The 22,889-nt window shown below is 34.7% G+C and overlaps 1 protein-coding gene across 1 annotated transcript in view; it reads left to right on the top strand.

Annotated features, from left to right (window-relative positions):
- The first annotated feature begins 722 nt into the window (after positions 1-722).
- Positions 723-22,889, top strand: part of tbc1d22a (TBC1 domain family, member 22a) — a 178,075-nt gene continuing 155,908 nt past the window's right edge. The window contains exons 1-4 of the mRNA XM_073837817.1: positions 723-915; positions 1,733-1,789; positions 4,088-4,518; positions 11,696-11,875. Of these exons, the coding sequence (XP_073693918.1) occupies positions 854-915; positions 1,733-1,789; positions 4,088-4,518; positions 11,696-11,875 (730 nt within the window). The 5' untranslated portion in view covers positions 723-853. The remainder of the gene's footprint in view (positions 916-1,732; positions 1,790-4,087; positions 4,519-11,695; positions 11,876-22,889) is intronic.

The raw sequence follows: 22,889 nt of genomic DNA, 5'->3' as shown, positions 1-22,889 counted from the left end.
TAGCCTATCTACACCTGACAATGACACAATGTGCTATTTTTACGCAATGTACATTTATTTTGGTACAGTCGTTACACAAAAGTATTTTGGGAAAGTTTTTACAAGTAGGCCTATGTGACTATTTTGGAAAGATAGGCCTATGTTGTTTGGTTATTGATACAGATAAAAAAAAAAAAAAAAAAAAAAAAAGTTGAATTTTATAAATCCTATAAATGCTTACTTCTGGATAAGTTTCGCTGTGCAAATTTTGCAACCATAAGCCTCTTTTTAAGACAGTTCTCATTTATCAACAATATTTTGAAACACTTTAGCTATCTGAAAATACAAAAGCGAGGAAAACATTAGATTTCCCACTAGCTTTTATTTTTATTTATTTATTTTTTGGACGAAATAATAATAAAAAGCTTGGCCTAAACATTAAATAGCTAACATTTAATGTAACATAAAAGATAAAATAATATTGTTGTCCAAAACTCTTTAGACTAGACGTTTCTTCACCATTGAAATGTTTTGTTGTTCTGTTATATTTATTGTTTTATTTAATTGCATCCTTGTGTGTTTTATGTTTAGAAATTAAACATTCCTTCACAGAAAATCAAACATTTTATGTGCCTGTGCGGAAACTACAGAAGGCATGTAAACGTCCACTTGTGATTGGCCGTTCAGCAGCCACTCATGAGGCACCTTAACCAATCACAGCTGCGCTAATGTGCGGTGGGCGGTACCAACATGGCGGCTCTCTGAGTTTGTGAAGAGAAACTGAGGTGTAAATAAACTCTTCGTGGACATTTTGCACAACTTATCATCTTATTTCGTTAAATTAATTTATGAACGAGTACTCTGAAGCCAAAAGATGTCAGGTGACGGCAACAAAAAGCAGTTCTGGAAGAGAAACACAGCTAAGGTTCCTGGGAAGTGAGTGACGTGTTCATGCTAATGTCTATGTGTTAGCTATGTGTGTGTATTTATATGTGTTCTATTATAGATGCAACTAATTGAACAACACGTTTTAACGCCAGATCTCCCCGGAGGAGCTCCAAATACTCAGAATAACACGTGTCAATCAAATCTGATCTTCTTTAGGCTGTCTTTAACTGTCTTTAATATAATGTGTGCTAGCTGTACAGCTGCATGTATGGATGGATATCAGTGATGTATTAAGTTTATATCCTCTAAAGCTATATTTTTCTAAAACTGACACCTGCCGTTTGATTAAGGTGTATTTGTTTATGTTATTTCTTATTCTGATCAAAGCTCTGTGTCAATAGTTTAGTTTATAAAGTCAGGTGTTAGCCTGTTAGCTATGTGCTGCTGGGCCCCTCTTTTGACAACTCTTGCAGACAAGTACAGATTGGTACAATGACACTACATTGCTTGTAGTATTTTGATACATAGCATAATGTTGGATGAATCTTATTCACATACCATGCTTTTTACATGGTACTTAAAATAATACCATAATAGTACTATGGTGCGTTTTAAGTAGTCATGGCAACAAAAACAACTTTATAAAACTTAATAAAGTAGTATATATAATATGGATAGACAAGTGACAAATTAACTATGTCTAATAACTCTTTCAAATGAAGCCTTGTTATGTTTTGTAGTTTTGCTTCATTGCTTGACTTGTCAAACCAGTTTTCATATCATCTAAAAATAATGGTTGGGAGTTGAAAATATAGACTTCTCCTGTAAACGTCAGTCTTAACACTTTATTGTCTTTTATTCACAGTATCCAGCATGTTTATGGAGCCCAACATCCCCCATTTGACCCTTTGCTACATGCCAAGTAAGTGCAGATATATATCTTGGAGGGCAATTTTTTTTTCTCCAGTAGTTTTGATAAGTTTGATATATTTGAATGTTTAGATAGTTCTTTGAACTGCATTCTGCTGTTTTGCAGGCATTATATTCTCCAAAATAAGACCTGCCATTTTAATGCTTTTGTAATAGCTTATACAGTGCATGTAAAATTAATTTTATCATGTTTTTTTTTTTTGCTCGAAAGAACAGAAAGGAGTATGTTTTCTTTTTATGTGCTTTTGCTTTCATTTTTATTTGCAGTCCATTCTACTTTTTTCAGCATTCTAAAGATAATGTAACTACTGTACAAACATTTAACTATATACAAGCAAACACTTATATGTCTGTAAATGTTTGTATGTGTGTGTGTGTGTATGTGTGTTAATATATAGTTAATGTTGTTTCATTTTCTATTTTACTTTATAACACGTGAAATTAAGAAAGTAAAATGGGTTTACATGTACATTTAATAAATGAATGAATAAATGAATGATTTGATATTGAAAAGAAAAATACAACCCTAAAATAAAGTCATTTTAGTAAGTCATTTATTTAATTAAAGATAATATTTTCCCACTTTCTTATAACAAGCATAGATTAATCATTCCCAATAAAAACAAACAAACAAAAAACATGATTTTAGAATATGAATAGGTCTAATTTTGTTGATTATGCATAGCATAAAGTGAAAATTTTGTGAGCATACTTGTCAGTTTACACTTGTTGCTGTTTTTTTGTGACATCCGCAGATGTTACTACAATGAATCAGCAAACCCTGCCCACTAGTGCCACGTGAAACAGCATGCTTGAACTAGATCAAAAGCAGCTGCCTTTGTGTAGCTTTTTGAATGAGATACTTATAAGTTACCCTTGAAAGAAGATATCTATATAATTTTTTAAGTTAGTTGGCTATAGTGAGAATACAACTTGAACTTGAGTAGTACACATTGAACATTATATCCAATTTCCTTATTAAAAATTACCCCAAACTTTAACGTAAGTTAAAAATATGAGAATTTGATCACTAACTAACTAACTGGATAAATAAATATTTGAATGTATTTACAGAACCAGTCAAAAGTTTCTGAACAGTAAGATAATGTTTAATGTTTTTTAAAAAAGTTTCTTCTGCTCACCAATTCTGCATTTATTTGATCCAAAGTACAGCAAAAACAGTACAATGCATTTTGAAATATTATTACAATTTTAAAATAACCGTTTTCTATTTGAATTAATTTTAAAATGTAGTTTATTCCTGTGATTTCAAGGCTGAATTTTTAGCATCATTACCGCAGTCACATGGTCTTTCAGAAATCATCCTAATGTTCTGATTTGCTGCTCAAAAACATTTATTATTATGTTGTTGAAAACTGAGTAGACTTCAGGTTTCTTAGATGAGTAGAAAGATAAGAAGAATTTTCAGCATTTATCTGGAATATAAATCCTATCATCACTTCTTATGAATTTAAAGCTTTTGAATGGTAATGTTAAAAAAGCTTTTTATTTCAGATAATATTGATCTTTGGTTCTTTTTATTCATCAAATAATCCTGAAACTATTTATTATCTACTGTTTTAAATATTGATAATGATAATAATAATAATAATAATAATAATAATAATAATGTTTCTTGATTAGCAAATCAGCATATTAGAATGATTTCTGAAGTATCATGTGTAATCACTGGAGTAATGATGGTTAAAATGTAGCTTTGATCACAGGAATAAATTACATTTTCAAATATATTCAAATAGAAAGCAGTTATTTTAAATAGTAAAAAATATTTCTCAATGTTACTTCTTTTGCTGTATTTCGCATCACTAATAGGATGTATTCTGCTTGGTGAGCAGAAGAGAATAATAAAAAAAAAACATTAAAAATCTTACTGTTCAAAAGCTTTTGACTGGTAGTGTACTAAATTAGTTGTACCTTTTAAAAAGTGTTTAGTTTTATAATTCTGCATATTATTTAGTCTTAAATGGGGGTAATAGCAAATTGTGATGATAAAGCGACCGGAAGTTATCTGAATTTAATGAAAGTTGGCAGTATGTGGTAACATAAGCAGCTTTGACTATTTTTGGTGGCATGCCTAGTTGAGAGAAAGTTAATTTTTGTAGGTGAGTAGCAATGTGGCAACTACCAAGGAGAGTAAAAGATATCAGAACAACTTTCTTGTTCTTTTTGATTTGACCACAACTAGCAATATTATTAAAGATTACACGTGGAACACCAGCATATTCTGTGTGATTCATATATAACCAAAAGTCTACATTTTCTCTTGCAGTCTAATGAAAGCAGGAAACAAGCCTCCGTCTGCCACTACGCCAGGAAAACCAAAGAAAGCCACCACCTTCCAAGAGTTTGAGAGCATCACCAGTGATGCCTGGGATGTGGGAGACGACGACGATGAGCTTCTCGCTATGGCAGCCCAAAATCTCAACATTGAGGTCGTCATGGAAACAGCCAATAAGGTGATAGAAAACCACAGCAAGCTGCAGGAAAGAAGACAGCTGCAAATGGACAAGATGACTGAGCCTGATGAAAAAGATGGACAGGAAGTGCACGAGGAAGAGGAGGAAGAACCAGATGAAGAGGACGAGAGAGAGGAAAGGGCAGAGACGACAACAGATCTGTCGTTCAGTTCAGAGGCTCTTCCACTCAGTGACAACAGACTTGTGAAGTCACAGAGTGAAGCTCCTGTCGGCTCGCCTAAAGGTCAGTCCAAAATCAGTACGACTGCATTTCAGGTCTCTGTTTACTCTTTTAGTCTGGTTTATTGTTTGTCTGTTTGTTTAGTGTTAACACATCAGAAATGAATCTTTGATTGTTGTTAAGTCTTGTTTTGTAAACTAAAACTTAATAACCGCTAATTCAAAGTATTAATGTATTAGTATCTTAAGATGTGGTTTTTAAGTCTTCATTGGCAGTTAGGGTTTGATGAAACAACTACAGCAAGACACGTGTTAAAAGGGACCATAACAAACCCTGTAAAATTGTTTGCTGTCGTAAGACGTAATGCTAAGGTTTGGTGGACTCATTAAACATTCAAATTTAAATTAATTACATTTAATAGGATGGCATTGGACAATTTCAAATGAATGATAAGAGATCATTTATATTGCAAAGGCATTTTTTATGCAAGACATTTATCTCAATGTGCTGTGAAGTGAAGCTTAAATGCCAATGTGGTATGTTTTGTAGAACTGAAACTAAAACCAGGAAAACACTTTGATACATGTAAAATTTGCACAGATTTTAATAGAGACAACATTTTAGGAAAAAGTAAATAAATCAATCAATCACCTGAGCTGGTGTCAAGTAATAGGAGAATGTGCTCATGAGTATGTGTTGTCTGTATGATTGCAGTTTAGCACTTAGGTGCTTGATTTACTTATCATACCACAACATTAAATAAGTGTGTCTTTATAGAAATGTTATACTTTATGTTATCTTAAAAGAGACCAATGAAATTGCCTCTTTATTTTAATAGAAAACTATGTATTTGTTTTTATTGGGGTATATAAAAGTTAAAGGTGCCATAGAATGGAAAACTGTATTTACCTTGGCATAGTTGAATAATAACAGTTCTGTACATGGAAATGATATACTGTTAGCCTTGAACACCATTGTTTCCTCCTTATGTAAATCTTGTGCGTGCAAAAGACCACTGAAAAAGAGGCGAATCCCTACATAACATGGCCTGTGACGTTATAGTCGGGATCAATAATAGTTACGCCCCCAACATTTGCATATACCAGAAACAAGCAAGGAAAATCAGGGCAGATCATGGAAATAAATGTTATGTCCCAGGCTGTGCAGGGATGTGTTGCTGTCTGCATTCAGTTAGGCACTGAAAACAAATGACGCATTTTATTATAAAATAACGTGAGCCACTAAAGTGACATGGTTAGCTTCTTGCGAGCGGTAACCTGTTTACATTACAGTACATAGCCTAAGATTTCACTTAGCAACATAGTAACATAACATAAACATAGTAAGGGGGAATGACTGAGGACGATGGCGAATGACCTGCAGATCCTGAGCACCACTGACAAGCATCTAAGCTTATAAAATGTTTGGTAAGTGCTGCCGCTGTAGTATACACAGAACATGTGCGATCGCAAATCTTGAAAGTAAAAGTAAAAAGTGATCGTGCATTCAAAAGCCGGCATATTAATAGCGGCTCCCTGATTAAGTATATATTTTCCTTCCTGTGTTTCCTTCCTGCTGTGTGAGCTACTGAAATGAGCTGCACTGTGAAACAGCCAATCAGAGCAGAGCTCATCATTATTATTTATGACCCTTCCAAATAAGGTAATAAGAAAAGGAAGGAAAGGAAAGGACGTGGTGTGTGGCCAAGTATGGTGACCCTTACTCAGAATTTGTGCTCTGCATTTAACCCATCCAAGTGCACACACACACACCTGGAGCAGTGGGCAGCCATATTGCTATTGCTGCGGCGCCCGGGGAGCAGTTGGGGGTCGTGGTATTAAGGGTGGAGAGAGCGCTATACATTTACTCCCCCCAACTACAATCCCTGCCGGACCTGAGACTTGAACCCACAACCTTCAGGTTACAAGTCCGACTCTCTAACCATTAGGCCACAGCTGCCCCACTAATAACAGACCATTTCATTCTAGGGACAAATCCTAGGGTTGTAAATAGACATGTAAAACTATGAATTTTGCTATGTAGATATCAGAGAACAATTTAAAATGTTGTGTCAATGCATTCTATGGCATCTTTAAATAAACATTTAGTAATCTATAAGCATTTCACATATTTCTATGTCCACTAATAACATGAAACTGTACTGTCAGTACACCATAGTTATATAAATAAAGATCTATGCATTTATTTTCATACAATGTGATAGAAACTGATAAATGTTAGATGAAGAAAAGGTTTAGACCTAAAAGATTTCTTATCCTGTGCTAGTGGACAACATTAGTATCACAGTCTTCATCTTTCAGTTGAATTGGTTAATAGTTTATAATTTACTGTAAGACCGAGCATCATAAATTCATGAAACTAAGCACTTTTGCTCAGAATGACTTGGTCTCAATATGTACAAAGATTTGAGACAGGTTAACTTTTCTGCACACAACATATACACACTAAAACAAGGATTCAGAAGAAACAAAAACTTATCACTCATGATTACAGAGTTATTAGCCTCTTAAGCCTCGTTCAGACTGTCAGCCCAAATCCGATTTTGTCCATATCTGGATAGAATCGGATTTGAATAACTGACTGTCCACACAGTCCTATCGCAATTGTTCAAATCCGATTTGTGTGTCCGTAAGCACTCTTGCGTTTTACGGAATGTGCGTTGGTTTCTTTGGCAATGTTGTTGCGTTGTAATGCCAATGCTAAAATCAACAATAACAGTGATACAGTTTGCAAAATAGATGTTGTCTTGCGATATGACAACGTTTCCGTCGCGCTGGATTATATTCGTCTTCTAAAGCAGCAGCAGGAAGCTTTTCTGCTTGACTTGCAGTTCGCAACCACACAAGCTTGTTTCTACAAAGACGTTTATGATGTTTTCCACAAATATGTCTGACGTGTTTACATTTTACGTTGCATGAAAACATGAAAAAGCTTCGCAAAATCATATCTGACCGGTCAGACTGAAAAGGATTTCCAGGAATCCGATTTGAATAGGATTCCAAACCACATACGAATGTAGCTCGAAATGGATTTGACCAAATCCGATTTCATGTAGTTCGTTGCTGTTCAGACTACCTAAATATGATCGGATTTAAATCGGATTTGCATAAAAATTGGATTTAGGTTGACAGTCTGAACGAGGCTTTAAAATGATTGACTGCTGGTGGCCGTATATTTCTTTTTATGTAGCCAAGTCACATAATAGTATATGTAGGGTGTCAATTTCACCGATCATCGATTTATGGGAGTTTTTCTGTACCCTCTATGAATAGTTATATGACCTTTTTTTTTTTTTTTAGATTTTGTTCAGTGGATATAGGCCATTGGACAATGCTTAAATTAAATTTTTAATATGTTCACAATGCTTTGACACATCAAAATTATTTTCATACGTTTTTGCCAGCACTCTACCTAGCTGCTGTGTGCAAAATTTGGTGAAGTTCGAACAAATGGCCTTGGAGGAGTTCCAGTTTTTGCACAGACTGGTAAATTTAAAATTAAATAAATAAATAAAACCAAATAAAAATGTATTATTATATTGACAATTTTGTGTGACTACATTGGTTGGCATCTAGATGCAAGACCTTGCTGGGAAAGATTAACACATTTTCCTCAAACTTAAATAAGAGTTTGGATTTGGGTACAAACCTGTGACCTTCTTTAAAACTCCAGCCTTTCCTTTTCTCCTTGTCCTCTTCCTAGCTAATTAGCACGACCTTCATTAAATAGTTTAATTTGAACTTGTGGTAATTAACTGCGAGGCTGTTACATTGTAAACCTGTATGGCCCTGGCGAATTGGACTCAGTGAAATGTCAATCAATTGTTTTGTTTGCCAATGAGCTTTAGTATGTTATTACAGGATGCATTTTTTTTCCCCATAGACCTGTCACTCAAACTTTCACTCAGATTTTGCGCTGAAGCATAGCAAGTCAAATTAAAGCATCTTTATTTCAGTAACATTAGAATCCCAGTTCTTCATGGTACTGCAGTGACCTGAAGGCCCCAATGTCATTCAGATTGAAGAACGGATGAATTTGACGTTATTGCAAATGAAAATCTAACCATATCGAAGTTTGTAGTTTGTTTGGGTAGTTTGAAACCGCTTTCCAGAAAACTTCGAACTGCCGTTGGTCCATAACAGATAAGTAATAGGTGGCTGCGCTCTGAGGCTTCACCTTTTTTGACATGGAAATCTTTTCAGTTATATTTCTTAACTCAGTCCATTGAGGTGAGACACGAGTAATAACATGAACACACAGGAGAGCTGTGTGACGGCATTGGAATGTGGTATTTCAAAATGCTTTTTAACCTCTGAGCAAAGAATGAAAAAAAAATCCTGTGAGTATTTGAGTATATACCATAAGGACTGTTTTCTTCCACCAATGTAGCTGCCCTGACAGACAGTTTTTTCAGCCTCTTGTTTTGCCAGCCTCAGTGACAATGGATGACTGTGATAATGGACTTCCTGTCGATGTGTTCCGCCTCTACTCTAATAGCACCTTGTGTTGACACTGTCAACAGCCGTCACACACTGTCTAATTTCTGCGGGGATTACATGAATATCATTAAACGCCGAAGATGTTATGATGCTTAATGCAAGAATGATCTCTCAAAGTCACCCAGAGACACATTTAATGCCTCTAACAAGCATACAATCACATTTTACAGTGACGCTCAGTGTTTGGACAGCATTATCATTAAACACTGGGGCAAAATCAATTCACCAATGCATTGTGATTCTTTGCGAAAAACACTGCTGCAACAGCATTTATACCATAGAATGTACCCACGTGCCCCATTAAACCTACTTATTTTATATGAATATACACACAAAGCCTTTTATATGGCATATTTACACAGCACTTAAAGGCATTTTAAAGTGTTATTGATACCTTTACTCTCACTCAAACCTCTTATCACACCTCGTATCTCTCCAGATGTGTTTTATACAAGCACTTTTAAAAAAAAAATAGGTGGCAGTGCTGAGAAAATATCACCCGAACCAGCGTGTTTATCAACTATTTTGACTTTAACATACATAGAGTATCTCACAAAAGTGAGTACACCCCTCACATTCAGCAACCATTTCAGTATATCTAAGGACAATACTATAGAAATTAAACTTGGATATATTTTAGAGTAGTCAATGTGCAGCTTGTATAGCAGTATAGATTTACTGTCCTCATACAGCCATTATTGTCAAAATAGCTGGCAACAAAAGTGAGTACACCATAAGTGATAAGAGCAGAATGTTGTTTAACCATGCAAAGCCACGTCCTATTCATCAAGCATTTTAGTCAGAATTACCCATGACTATTTTCGTCTAGTTTTAGTCGACGAAAACTGATGACATTTAGTCAATGAAAATGGTATTTTAGTCAATTTTTTGTAATGCAATTTTATTTAACCCAGTCAATATAGTATAAGTAGCTAGTAGTATAGACGAAACCAAAGTTTTTTTTTTTTAGCCAAACCCATTTCAAACAAGGTTATCTTATATTATTGTTACCTTATAAGCTCAAGCATACATCCATTCCGTATTCTGATTCAAACAACACGAACTCCTTGCGCAGGTTTCAAGTGTCCTTCACTTCTTTATTGCGCATAAAGCATAATACGAATAAATATGTACGTGTAGTTTTGTGCATGTTCATTTTGTAGTAATTCCCGCTTCAAAAGCACTTCTGATTAATAATAATATTAGTCAATTTAACAATATTCTTAATTTACTTTGATCATCTATGGCTACACAAATCATGCTTGTACTTTTATAAGTTTATTTACAGATTAATTAATTTGTGTAAAATATTAAGTAAAAAATTTCTTATGGTTTTCGTAGCACAAATTGATTCATTATGTGAAACTGTCCAAAAATCGCTTTGACATCTGGGACGCAAAAGAAACGTTTTCCACCTTTGACCACAAGATGTCATTAGTGTACAACGTGTTGAAAAGCTTCGAGTAATGAAGCTTTTTAGATCCAGTTGAGGGGAACGCTTTGGTGCTTCGAAAAGCTTAATTTTCCCATCACTACTAAAAAGTAGGAAAAAATGTATGAGTCGTTTCTTCTTTTTCTCCCAAAGACGAACCACAGCTGACCAGCCATCGGTCCATTTCTCTGTGTCAAACTTAACTTTGTTTGTAGTCGTCTTCTAATAATTCCGCGAGTGTGACTTGAGAAAGTGACGTCGCCTGCGGTTTAGGATAGAAGGGATAGAGCTCTGGCTACTGGGCATATGCGCACATCAATCTAACGTTATAACATTTCGTTTCGTCTAGTTTTCGTCTCCGAAAATGAAGAGACATTTTAGCATAGTTTTTATTTTGTAAACAACATTTAGTCTCGTTTTTATTCGTCAACGATATTGCATTATACATTTTATTATAGTCATCGTCACATGACCAGCATTTTCGTTTCGTTTCGTCTCGTTTTCGTCACGTGATAAAGGTTCGTTGACGACGATATTTAGTCATAATTTTCGTTGACGAAAGCAACACTATATAGCACATTTTACATTTACACATTGTTCCAGTTTTAGATAATAATAAAACAATGGAAAAAACAACGCCTTACAGTCATTGAGCAAGCTGATGACATTTTCATTTGTGAAAAAAAAAAAAAAAAGGTTTTTAATATTTATTCAGTATTAATTACTAGGTGCTCTGAATACCAATGCATGTCCTCAATAAATTTTCCTTGAAATCCATCCAAAGGGACTGGAGTGCACTTATGTTGAATGAATGAATGCATGGATGGATGGATGCATGGATAAAGAAAGGAAAGAAAGAAGGAAGTGCCAGGATTAACTCGGAAAAGATTTGTCCCCCCGTGATGTTGCTGAAAAATGTAAACACATTGAGAATCGCATGTAATCTCATCATGACACCCTGCATTGAAATTAAAATAGAATCTAACTGAAATGAATTGAATCGTATGGTGCCCAAAGATTACCACTAATGATTATGGCACTGTGAATGAGGTTCATCTGTTCGAGCTCTATAATGGATTTAGTTTGACAGAGAAGTGTTTCATTACCACTAGCTGAGCATCTTGGGGAAACTGCTTTTTCTGACCTATGGGCAAACTGAAGTCCTGATATCCTATATGTCATGAATTGCCTCCATAATTACATTTAATGGACTGAGGGGTGTGAGGGGGCAGACAGCGGTTTGTATATGATTGTTAAAGATGTGTTTTTTCTTTTGTTGCTGTGTCAGAAGTGGGCGTTGAACAGGCAGTACTACACAGACAGCAGTCACTCCCGCACAGGCCTGTGATTCCACTGGTGGCACGCATGGCGGATCAGAACACATCCGGAACTCCTGCCATGACCGAGAGAGAGGCTTCAAGACTTGACAAATTTAGACAGGTTCTGGCCGGACCTAATACTGATCTGGGTAAGGTGCTGTTTTATGGTTCTCTTACTTAACTCACACAGCAGTCAATCATGTAGTGTCACTCTTTATGTGCTTGGCTATTCCAAGCATTCTGGGCAATGCATCACAAGTCTAAAATATACTCAGCCAGTCTTCAGCCCTGCTCCTGGGGACCCACTGTCCTGCAAAGTGTATTCGCAACCTTCTTCGGCTCAGTTGTGATGTTTCAAGTGATCCAAAAGAGCTTGATTAGCTGCTTCAGGTGATTAATTAGGATTGGAACCAAACTCTGCAGGACAGTGGATCCCCAGGATTTAGGGTAAATTATTCATTACCAGTAACTTATATTGAGAAAGTAAATAAGATCAATTTTAACAGTAGGCAATCACTACAGTCTCTGCATAACTCTCATATAATTTCTCAGAAATATCTCTGGGGTTTAAGCAGGCCAGATCGATGAAGTCAGGACGGTGTAGATGTTGACAGGTCTCTGGATGTTGGAGTGTCAGTTCTGGTTTCATTTGACTGGCTCTGAGGGCGTCCCTGATTCAGTTTGGCTGCTGTTGCCGTTATTAGACATCTGAAATTATGAGTCAGACATGTGGCAGCAGAATGAAATATGAATGAAATCTATAATTAAGCTGGGATCTCCAACATGATAATGAATTCCCATCCATCCACAGCACTAATGACTGCCCTCTATTGGTAGAGACTCATAACACAAAGAACCCATGAAATTGCCCAGAGCGCCATTCTTTTCTTGGGATGACGTATTTCTTATTGAAATAGAAGGTTTAGGTCTAACATTTTTAAATACTTTTTTTATTACTTTATATAAATAGTGTAACATTCAACTCCAAGCTTCCTTGTCAGTCCAACCTGACTATTTATTGAACCTGCAGAAATGGCTCTTCGGAAATTATAATGGTTATACGTGGTTATATCACCGTCAACCATGTGCATGAGATCATTTGCAAAGAAATTATCAGTCTCAAATTAATGGTAGGTTTATTTCAACAGTGAGAGACAGAATAACAACGGAAAAAATCCAGACAAATTAATTTCAAAAAAGTTATAAATTGATTTGCATTTTATTAAAAGAAATACGTATTTGTTCCCTTATCATTCAGCAAGATTTCTGGCTTCCAGGTGTCTTTTATACAGGTAACAAGCAGAGATTAGGAGCACTCCCTCTAGGAGAGTGCTCCTAATCTCTATTTGTTATCGATTGTTACCTGTATAAAAGACATATGTCCACAGAAAGCAATCAATCAGATTCCAAATTCTTCACCATGACCAAGACCAAAGAGCTGTCCCAGGATGACAGGGACATGATTGTGGACCTACACAAGGCTGGAATGGGCAACAAGACCATTGCCAAGCAGCTTGGTGAGAAGGTGACAACAGTTGGTGAGATTATTCGCAAATGGAAGAAACACACAAAATAAAACTTGTCAGTCTCACTCAGTCTGGGGCTCCATGCAAGATCTCACCTCGTGGAGTTTCAGTGATCATGAGAATGGTGAGGAATCAGCCCAGAACTACACAGGAAGATCTTGTCAATGATCTCAAGGCACCTGGGACCATAGTCACCAAGAAAACAATTGGTAACACACTACGTCGTGAAGGACTGAAATTCTGCAGCGTCCGCGATGTCCCCCTACTCAAGAAAGCACATGTACAGGCCCATCTGAAGTTTGCCGATGAACGTTTGAATGATTCAGACGAGAACTGGGTGAAAGTGTTGTGGTCGGATGAGACCAAAATCAAGCTCTTTGGCATCAACTCAACTTGCAGTGTTTGGAGGACAAGGAATTTTGCCTATGACCCCAAGTACACCATCCCCACCGTCAAACATAGAGGTGGAAACATTATGCTTTGGGGGTGTTTTTTTGCTAAGGGGACAGGACAATTGCACCTCCTTGTGAGAACCTCCTTCCCTCAGCCAGGGCATTGAAAATGAGTCATATATGGGTATTTCAGCATAACAGTCAAAGTCAACTTTATTGTCAATTCTGCCACATGTACAGGACATACAGAGAATTGAAATTGCGTTACTCTCAGACCCATGGTGCATACAAGTAACATTAAATACAAAAAGTAACATTAAATACAAACGGTAACATTAAATACAAAAAGTAACATTTAATACAAAAGTAGAATAAAAAAATACGAATAAATACAAATAAACATAATATATAAAAATGAAAAATACAATATACAAGTAAGGGCACATGGTAGAGAGTGCAAACCATGTAAACAGTATAGTGCAACAGAGCTTGTAAGTGTGTAAAAGTGTCAGAGCAGTCTTGTAACAGTCTTATGAGTAGTGTGAAGTAGTTGGCAGACCAATGCTGCACAAAGTGACTGGTGTAGGTCAGTGTGTGTGTGTGTGTGTGTCAGAGTTCAGAAAGTTTGTGGGGCAGAAGAGGGGAGTGAGGGGAGTGGGGGCAGAGCAGGGAGAGAGTTGAGCTTCCTGACAGCCTGAAGGATGAAGCTGTCCTTCAGTCTGCTGGTCCTGGCCTGGAGACTCCGGAGTCTCCTCTCTGATGGCAGCAGGCTGAAGACGCTTTGCATTGGGTGGGTGGGATCGGCTGCTATGCAGAGGGCTTTTTTGGTGAGACGTGTGCTGTAGATGTCTTGGAGGGTGGGGAGAGGGACACCAATGACCCAAAACACACGGCCAAGGCAACAAAGGAGTGGCCTCCAGACCTTAATCCCATAGAAAACCTGTGGAGGGAGCTGGAGGTTTGAGTTGCCAAACATCAGCCTCGAAACCTTAATTACTTGGAGAGGATCTGCAAAGAGGAGTGGGACAAAATCCTTCCTGAGATGTGTGCAAACCCGGTGGCCAACTACAAGAAACGTCTGACCTCTGTGATTGCCAACAAGGGTTTTGTCATGTTTTGTCAGGTCAAATACTTGACCTGACAAAACATGTCAGGTCAAATGCAAATCAATATATAACTTATTTTATTTTCTGAATTTTTTTTTGTTTTGTTTTTTGTTGGTATACTGTCTCTCACTGTTCAAATAACTTGCGTAAAGAAGGAACTGTGTGCATAAAGTATGTGCATGCGAATGTAAGAAAGGAAGTATGTGTACATGTGTACCTATGTAAGGAAAGAAATACATGTGTATATAAGGAAAGAAGGAAAAAACAGTCTGCATATACACATAAGGTATGAAGGACGTAAGTGCATAATATGCCAGGAAGGAAGTATGTGCATATGTACACAAGGAAAAAAGTACAAATGTAAATAGGAAAGTATGCAAAGTTTATGTAAAGTTTTTAAATAAATAGGTAGGCACAGTTTACTTCTGTCTACAAAATGAATTTCAGACATTGAAGTGTAAACCTTAGATCTCAATATTTTTAAGATAATAAGAAAATTTTAGTCTAACACGTCCAGATTTTTAATGGCTCGCGTATTAGAGCATTGTACCAAAGCGTCTTTGAAAATAGATAAAACAGTACATACACGTTCAATTTGTCATATCTGACACCCAATAATGAGCAAAAGTCATTTTCTTTCTTTACGAGCTCTTGTTTCTGAAGCGTTTGGTGTCATCTCTCAGTCGCTGCATTAATGAGTACCTGACAGATGTGGTTTTAAGAGGGATGCCATCAGATGGTCAGCTTTTACCTCTCTGAGAGAGAGAAAGACTGCTACAATCACAGGAAGCAATTACTCCTTGATGCTGTCTACTGTTGCCATGGCGACGCATCACCTCTGTTGAACCCTTTTCACTACTGTCTGACTACCTTTTCTCTCCGTGTGTCTCAGATGGGGGAGCTGTGGTGCTCTCGTGCTCTTAACACAGACGATTCTTCTGTTAGCGCTCGACTTTCAATACTATAAATGCAGCCTGATTCAAATTCGCTTAGTTTAGTGCCATTTGTAATGCGGAAATTCTTTATGGAATTCAAGAATATTATATTGAGAATCTGGCATTGAGTCTTTGAAAGCATTCCTAGAGACACTTTTTCATAAGCTGGGAGTAAAAAAGCTGGTATATAAAGGTGCAGTATTGAAGTAATATGATTTCTGTGGGGATTTCTTCTTCTACAGATCTCTTTTCTTTAGACATTTTTCACAGTGCTCATGTCTATCAAGTGTAAAATATATTAACTTGCCACATCTTGATCAATGACAAAACCTGAGATTTTCAACATCTGTTCTTCATACAGACGTTTACAGACAGACAGTATTTAGAATACTGGAATGTATTGCAAGAGTTGTATATTAATAAAACGGTACTACTTTTATAGTGCTTTTTTGTCATTGTCAGTGACATTTTAGCAGCACATTTTCTGAGGTTGAAGCTTTACATATTATGCAGCTTTGCTCTAATTTGTCCAGCCAATGCGATTTATGTTTTGGTAAATAATTAAATAAGCTACTCTATTTTGGTGACTTATGCTAATGCTGATTGCTGAAGTAAACCTTTAACTGATAATTAACTTATTAAATTTCAGTGTTTAGAGAGTTTTTTGTTTTGCTTTTTGTACTTCATTAAGCAGTAGGCTAATGTTAATATTTTTCATTTATGCCAGTATAATTTATACTCAAGCCAGTTACCTGTACTACTGTATGAATCAAAAATAATCTAAAAAGCTCCAAAAAATACTGTGACTTATTATTTTGCACATTCTCATTTAGTTTTAAGTGTCATTAAAACTACTTTATTACATTATAATGTACTTTACCAGCATGTTGGTTAAGAATAATAGATTTGTTTTAAGTGAATCCTACAAATATACAAACTATCAGAATAATAATGTTGATAATAACATATTTTTGACTCATTTATTAATATTATCATTATTTTTGTAAAGCTAAATAAGCGATTCTGTGCTTACTTGATCTAATATTTGATGTTTTTAAAACTTTGTACAAAAGTAGCAAATGAGAATAACAAAAAATTCTTGAATACAGTGCCTTGCGAAATTATTCATACCCCTTAATTTTTTTCACATTTTGTTATGTTGCTGCCTTATGTTAAACTACTTTAAATTACTTTAAAACTACTTTAAAACTTTTTTCCCCACATCAGTCTACACTCCCTACTCCATAATGGCAAAGCAAAAAATAGGTTTTTAACATTTGTGCAAATTTATCAAAAATAAAAAACTGAAAAGATCCCGTTGCATAAGTATTCATACCCTTTACTGGGACACTCAAAATTTAGCTCAGGAGCATTCATATTGCTTCTAGATGTTACTGCACTTCGAGTGGAGTTAAACTGTGGCAAATTCATTTAAATGAATATGATTTAGAAAGGCACACACCTCTCAGAAAATGTCTAACAGCTAAAAATGCATATCAGAGCAAAAACCAAGTCCTGAGGTCAAGATAACTGTCTGTAGAGCTCAGTGACAGACTTGCATTAAGGCAATGATCTAGGGAAGAGTTCAGAAAAAAATCTGCTGCATTGAAGGTTCACAGAAGCATTATCCATAATGGAAGACGATTGGAACAACTAGGACTCTAGAAAATGTCTGCCAGCCCCCATCCAAGCTGACAGAGCTTGAGAGGTGAAAAGGTGAGGCAAAGAATGGCAGATAATTGCCAAATGCAGATGTGCAAAGCTTGTCATACCCCAAAAAGACTTGAGGCTGTAAAGGTGCTTCAACTATGTACTGAGTTAAGGGTATGAATACTTATGCAATGTACTTATTTCAGTGTTTTATTTTTAATAAATTTGTAAAATTTACACTCCATACACCATAATAATGACAAAGCAAAAACCATATTTGCAAATCATATCGTATAATAAAATATCATTTGTTGTTACTACTGTAAATCTATATTAAATTAGTATGGAATGATCTTCAATGCTTTCAGAATCTTTACATTTTAAAATGATTTTTTTGTATTTTAAAATATATGTTTTATTTTAACATATTTTAATGACAGTATATTTATTGAACAAAAATTAATTATTTTATTTATCAAAATAAGCAGAAAATAGTAAACTAAACCTTAAGTGATTGTTTTGAACAAGCATTACCTCAGACATTATAAAACTAACTAACTTAAGTAAACTGAAGTATTTGTATCAATACCTCATACATTTATACAATTTTTAAACCAAATAAACAACTTGTATTATTTATTTTCACACAAAATCTGTTGCTCCATAAATGTTCAATACAAACGTATATATTTTTCTGCGATCATACACTTTGGGCATAGAAAAAAAAAAAAAAAACAATTCTTAGGGTGTGCCTTTAGCCCCGTTGTACCCTATATTATTTGTGGAAAGTACTAAAATCACAGCCTATTTCTTGGTGCCTTATTGCAAAGTCAATATTAGCAGCCTGTGTTTATTTATTTATTTATTTATTTTTTTAAATTATGGCTCTGTGATAGTATCAGTTCATCATGGAGAGAAAAATGTAATATTGCTCAAGATATTGCTCACATCAAGGTCTGTTTAAGCAGTCTACAGCTGAACAAGGTCACCTGAATCTGCTCTGGAGTCATGAAGTACTCCAGACAGTTGTTCAAATAACCTTGGTGAGCAATCAAATCTTCTCAGGCAGCACTCGAGACACAATTAACTGTGGTAAACCAAGTCCCATAAGTGAACGAAACACCATTTTTTTTTAGCTTCTGAGTTTTACTTAAAAGTGTTTAAAGTTAGTATTTGGTCTCCCACATTGAATTGCAATCACATTTTTGATGTAAAGTTCGGTTTCCTGTCATCATTATCAGACTTAGCCAGACAGTTATAAGTTATTAAATCCATATACTAATATATACTAATTAAGTCCCTATACTACTGTTGGTCACTCGTAGGTCTTCCATCTTATCCGACTACAGCAGTAGCTCTGCACCTTTTTTTTTTTTTTTTTACTTACCTTATAATGTAATATTCACAACTTTAGACATGGCTACATTAATCGATCACAATTTCAAGAACATTAGTTTCAAGAATTTTAGTTTCAAAGACTAAAAATAATTATTAAGGGGGAAGATTCTTGATTTCTTTCTTGATGATCAAGCATTTAGAGTTATTTTTAATATATTAATAATATTAAACGCATTGAAACATTTCTATCCCTTTAATATTTCTTCCTTTAGTTATCATGCTGTTAAACATCAACCAAATCTATTTTGAAGACTGTTGGTAACCAGTTTCTTCCACAGGTAGACTATCACAGTATGGGTAAACTGTTCATGTTCAACAGGAAGAAATTCATACACTGTAAAAAGTTTTCACCAGATTCAACTTAAAAACTTAAGTTCAGCAGCTGCCTTAAAATTTTAAGTTAAATCAGCTTAAAACTACAAGTCATTTTAACTTCTTACAATAAAATGAGTTGATTTAACTTGTGAGTTGAAATTACTTAAGTTGATTTAACTTAGGTTTAGCAGTTGCTAAGGTTTTTAAGTTGAAACTGGTGAAAACTTTTTACAATGTACAAGTTTAAAACGGGGTGGTAAAAAATTATGACAATATAATTTTTCAATGAACTATTCCAACTATTTAAACATTATATTACATCAAGGTTTCCAAACTAGGGTTCATAAAGGAACTTCAGGGGGTTAGTAAGTTTAATGAATAAATTAATTAAACCATTTTAAAACGTCAATTTCAAGGGTGTTTCTATAGTCTTTATTTTAAAATAACAATTATATATATAACACTTAATATATTGTAACACTTACTGAAAAAAAAATCTTTTTTTTTAAATTTCCCTGCATGCCATGTGACCATAAATCAACATCGAAGAAACCGTGAACATTCAAATGTGATCCTTAATTATTGAAATATTTATTTTAAAATCTCAGGGGTACTTAAAGTAAAGTATACACTTAATGTATATTTAATTTACCGCTATTGTGTCAATAATATGTAATCATGTAATCCATAAAAAAAAAAGTTACTAGTCTGATTATGAGTATTTACAAATGTAACTTTATTTAATTACAAGTACTTAATTTTTGGAATCTGATTACGTAATCCAGATTACATGTAATCAGTTACTACCCAGCTCTGATATTAATATGAATTTAGTTAAATAATTGGAAGTCTTCATCTGCCACTTTGCACCAGGACACATTTGCATACAGCTAAACCTTGTTGTGTCACACAGTTGATGGTTTCTGCTTGTTTATGTCTCCTCAAATCACCAACTCTCAATCCAAATGACTGATTTCTGTTTGCTGCAAATTGACATCTATGTGAACCCCCTTTTTAGGTGAGTTTTCAAACTTTCAGTAACCTTAGAAAGTTCTGCCAAAAATGTTTTGGAGAAATATTTAATCCAGGGACACTTTAGTGGCAGGAAATGTTTCTGTATTCAACAGCTTATTTAGGAATGGTGGAAAAGTCATTCTCAACTAGTGTTTCAACATCTAATCGCTACTGTTAGTATTAAGTACTAATAATATACAAAAGTTAGCAAATATATCCTTTAAACTAAACATTGAAATGAAACAAAAAGCATAAAGGCTGAATATAATAATAATAATTACATTTCTTGCAGCACGGATGTTTTTTTTTTTGTTAACTTTTATAATTTTTATATGTTTTAGATGACATTTTAAAGGCCTATGCATTGTGTTTTATTAGAACAGCCATCAAACCTATTTAAGGTCTTACACCCAACTTTAGTTATTTCTTAGATCTGTCTGAACTTCTAAATCACACACACACACACACACACACACACTGGCCTGAAATCTGCACCGAAGCAAAGTTTGGTCTTTTTACAAACTTTCTGTCCAGAAATGTGTCACCTGGCTTTGGGTGTACCTGGCTCATGACGCAATTCATATGAAAGAGAAAGAAAATTTATAATGCAATCAATGAAATACAACGGTGCAGTTATTCTAAGACCCCAGAGGAAGTGTCTACTGTACGCTCCCTAGACACCTGAACTACATATCATCGTCCTCAGCAGCCTGCGTTAATACAGTGAAGTATCTCTTTACAAGAGCTGCATTACTTTATGGCTCTTCCACGTGCTGCAGTGTCCTTTATATGACTTACTGCTGCTATTCAAAAATCTACCTTACCAGTTTTAGTGCCAAGCTAAACCTTTACAGCTCAGAATAAAGACATTTCGTGCTTATGAGCATCATATTCGTTTGGGACTAGGTGATATAGTAAAAAATATATAGAATTCAATAAATTCCAGTTTTCAAATGATGTTCAGCATCTAAATATGTATGTATTAATAATGCATTTTCTTTGGTACAAACAAAACAAAGGCAAACCAGAATGATTGATATTTAATAATTTATTATTTACATGCACCAATATAACTAACACTTCTTATTACCTATATATTTTGATGTAATTTATTCCAGTGATCAAATCATGACTCCAGTCTTTAGTGTTACATGATCAATTAGAAATCATTCTAATATGCTTTTCTTTTGCTGAATTTGCTGTTAAAGATTTTTTTTTTTAATTATAATTATTATCATCAATATTTAAAACAGTTGAGGACTTTTTTCAGGATTCTTTGATGAATAGAAAGATCCAAGATCAGCATTTGAAATAAAAAAAGCTTTTGTAATATGCACTATACCATTCAATCGCTTGGAGTCAGTATAATGTTTTTATTTTATTATTTTTTTTTAATAATAAATTATAGAAATCAATAATTTTATTTAGCGAGGAAGCTTTAAATTGACCAAACGTGATGATAAAGAGATTTATAATGGCACAAAAGATGTCCATTTCAGATAAACGCTGTTCCTCTGAACTTTCTGTTCATCAAAGAAACCTGACAAAATTCTACTCGGCTCTTTTCAACAAAATAATAACAAATGTTTTTTGAACAGCAGATCAGAATATTAGAATGATTCCTGAATGATCCTGTGACTGGAGTAATTATGCTAAAAATTCAGCTTTGAAATCAAAGGGATAATTAGCATTCTAATATATTATATAATAAATGTATTCAAATAGAAAACAGTTATTTTAAATAGTAAAAATATTTAATAATTTTACTGTTTTTGCTGTACTTTAGACCAAATAAACAGAAGACTTCTTTTAATGTTTAAAAAACGTTTTAAACTTTAATGTAAAAAAACAAAAAAAAAAAAACATAAAATCTTACTGTTCACAAACTTTTGACTGGAAGTGTATGTTAAATGATGATTTCTTTACTTGATTTTAAAAAGGTCTTAAAAAGTTGAATTTACCTTCATCAAACCTGCCTAGGGAATAAACAAAATGTATAATTTAGAAGCAATATAAGTGTCTGCTAAATGAATTAATGTGAATGAGGCTCAGTGCTGTTAAAATCTCAACCAGTGCATCCTAGTAGTGAATTATTTTTGCATCACATCACTGCAGTATTCAAATATCACTCTGACCCCCGTATGTTTCCTTTTTCACCCCTGATGATGAGCATTACACTGCATTTGACTGACAGCCCTTGTGTCCCCTGGCAAAAAGCGTGTCATTCATTTTTTTTTTCTTTCACTGTCTGTCTTTCTTGCTATTTCCTCCTCTGTCCCTTAAATAAACTCTCAGATAAACCATTGAAATCCTGTATGAAGTGGCAGTGTACTTTTCTTTTTAGTTGTTGTAGTGTTTCTTTGAGGTATTATAGAGCACATACTACCTGTGTTAGTCCGTTCAGAGTTCCTGTGTTTAATTCAGTCTGCGGCAGTGTTTGAAGCACACAATAGAGCACTAGACGACTGATGCGCAGCCAACACAAAGGGTGTACAAGCTTGGAAAGGCATTCTAATCTATAGTGCTTTCTGGAGACCTGATGTTCTTTAGAAAGAACGCATAATGGGCTGCGGTATAATGTAATATTCATTCTTCACATACATCTTTCACATAGAAGTGAAAGAAAGAAAAGAATTATTCATACACATTCTGTTATAATTTTACTAGGTTGTATTGTTCCAAATCTGTGTGAATTATGTGGAATGTCAAAGGGGATGCTTTGAAATACACATAATGGAGTCATAAAGGCTACTTTAATGATGCTTTCATGATACATTTTTTTGCTGCTTGTCAGCCTCAGTCCCTATTAATTATTGTATGAATAAGA

The sequence above is a fragment of the Garra rufa genome, chromosome 4 (assembly GCF_049309525.1).
Source record: "Garra rufa chromosome 4, GarRuf1.0, whole genome shotgun sequence".
NCBI classification, from domain to species: Eukaryota; Metazoa; Chordata; class Actinopteri; order Cypriniformes; family Cyprinidae; genus Garra; species Garra rufa.
The sequence above is the reverse complement of the archived record's forward strand: the minus strand, read 5'-3'. Positions and strand labels throughout refer to the sequence as shown.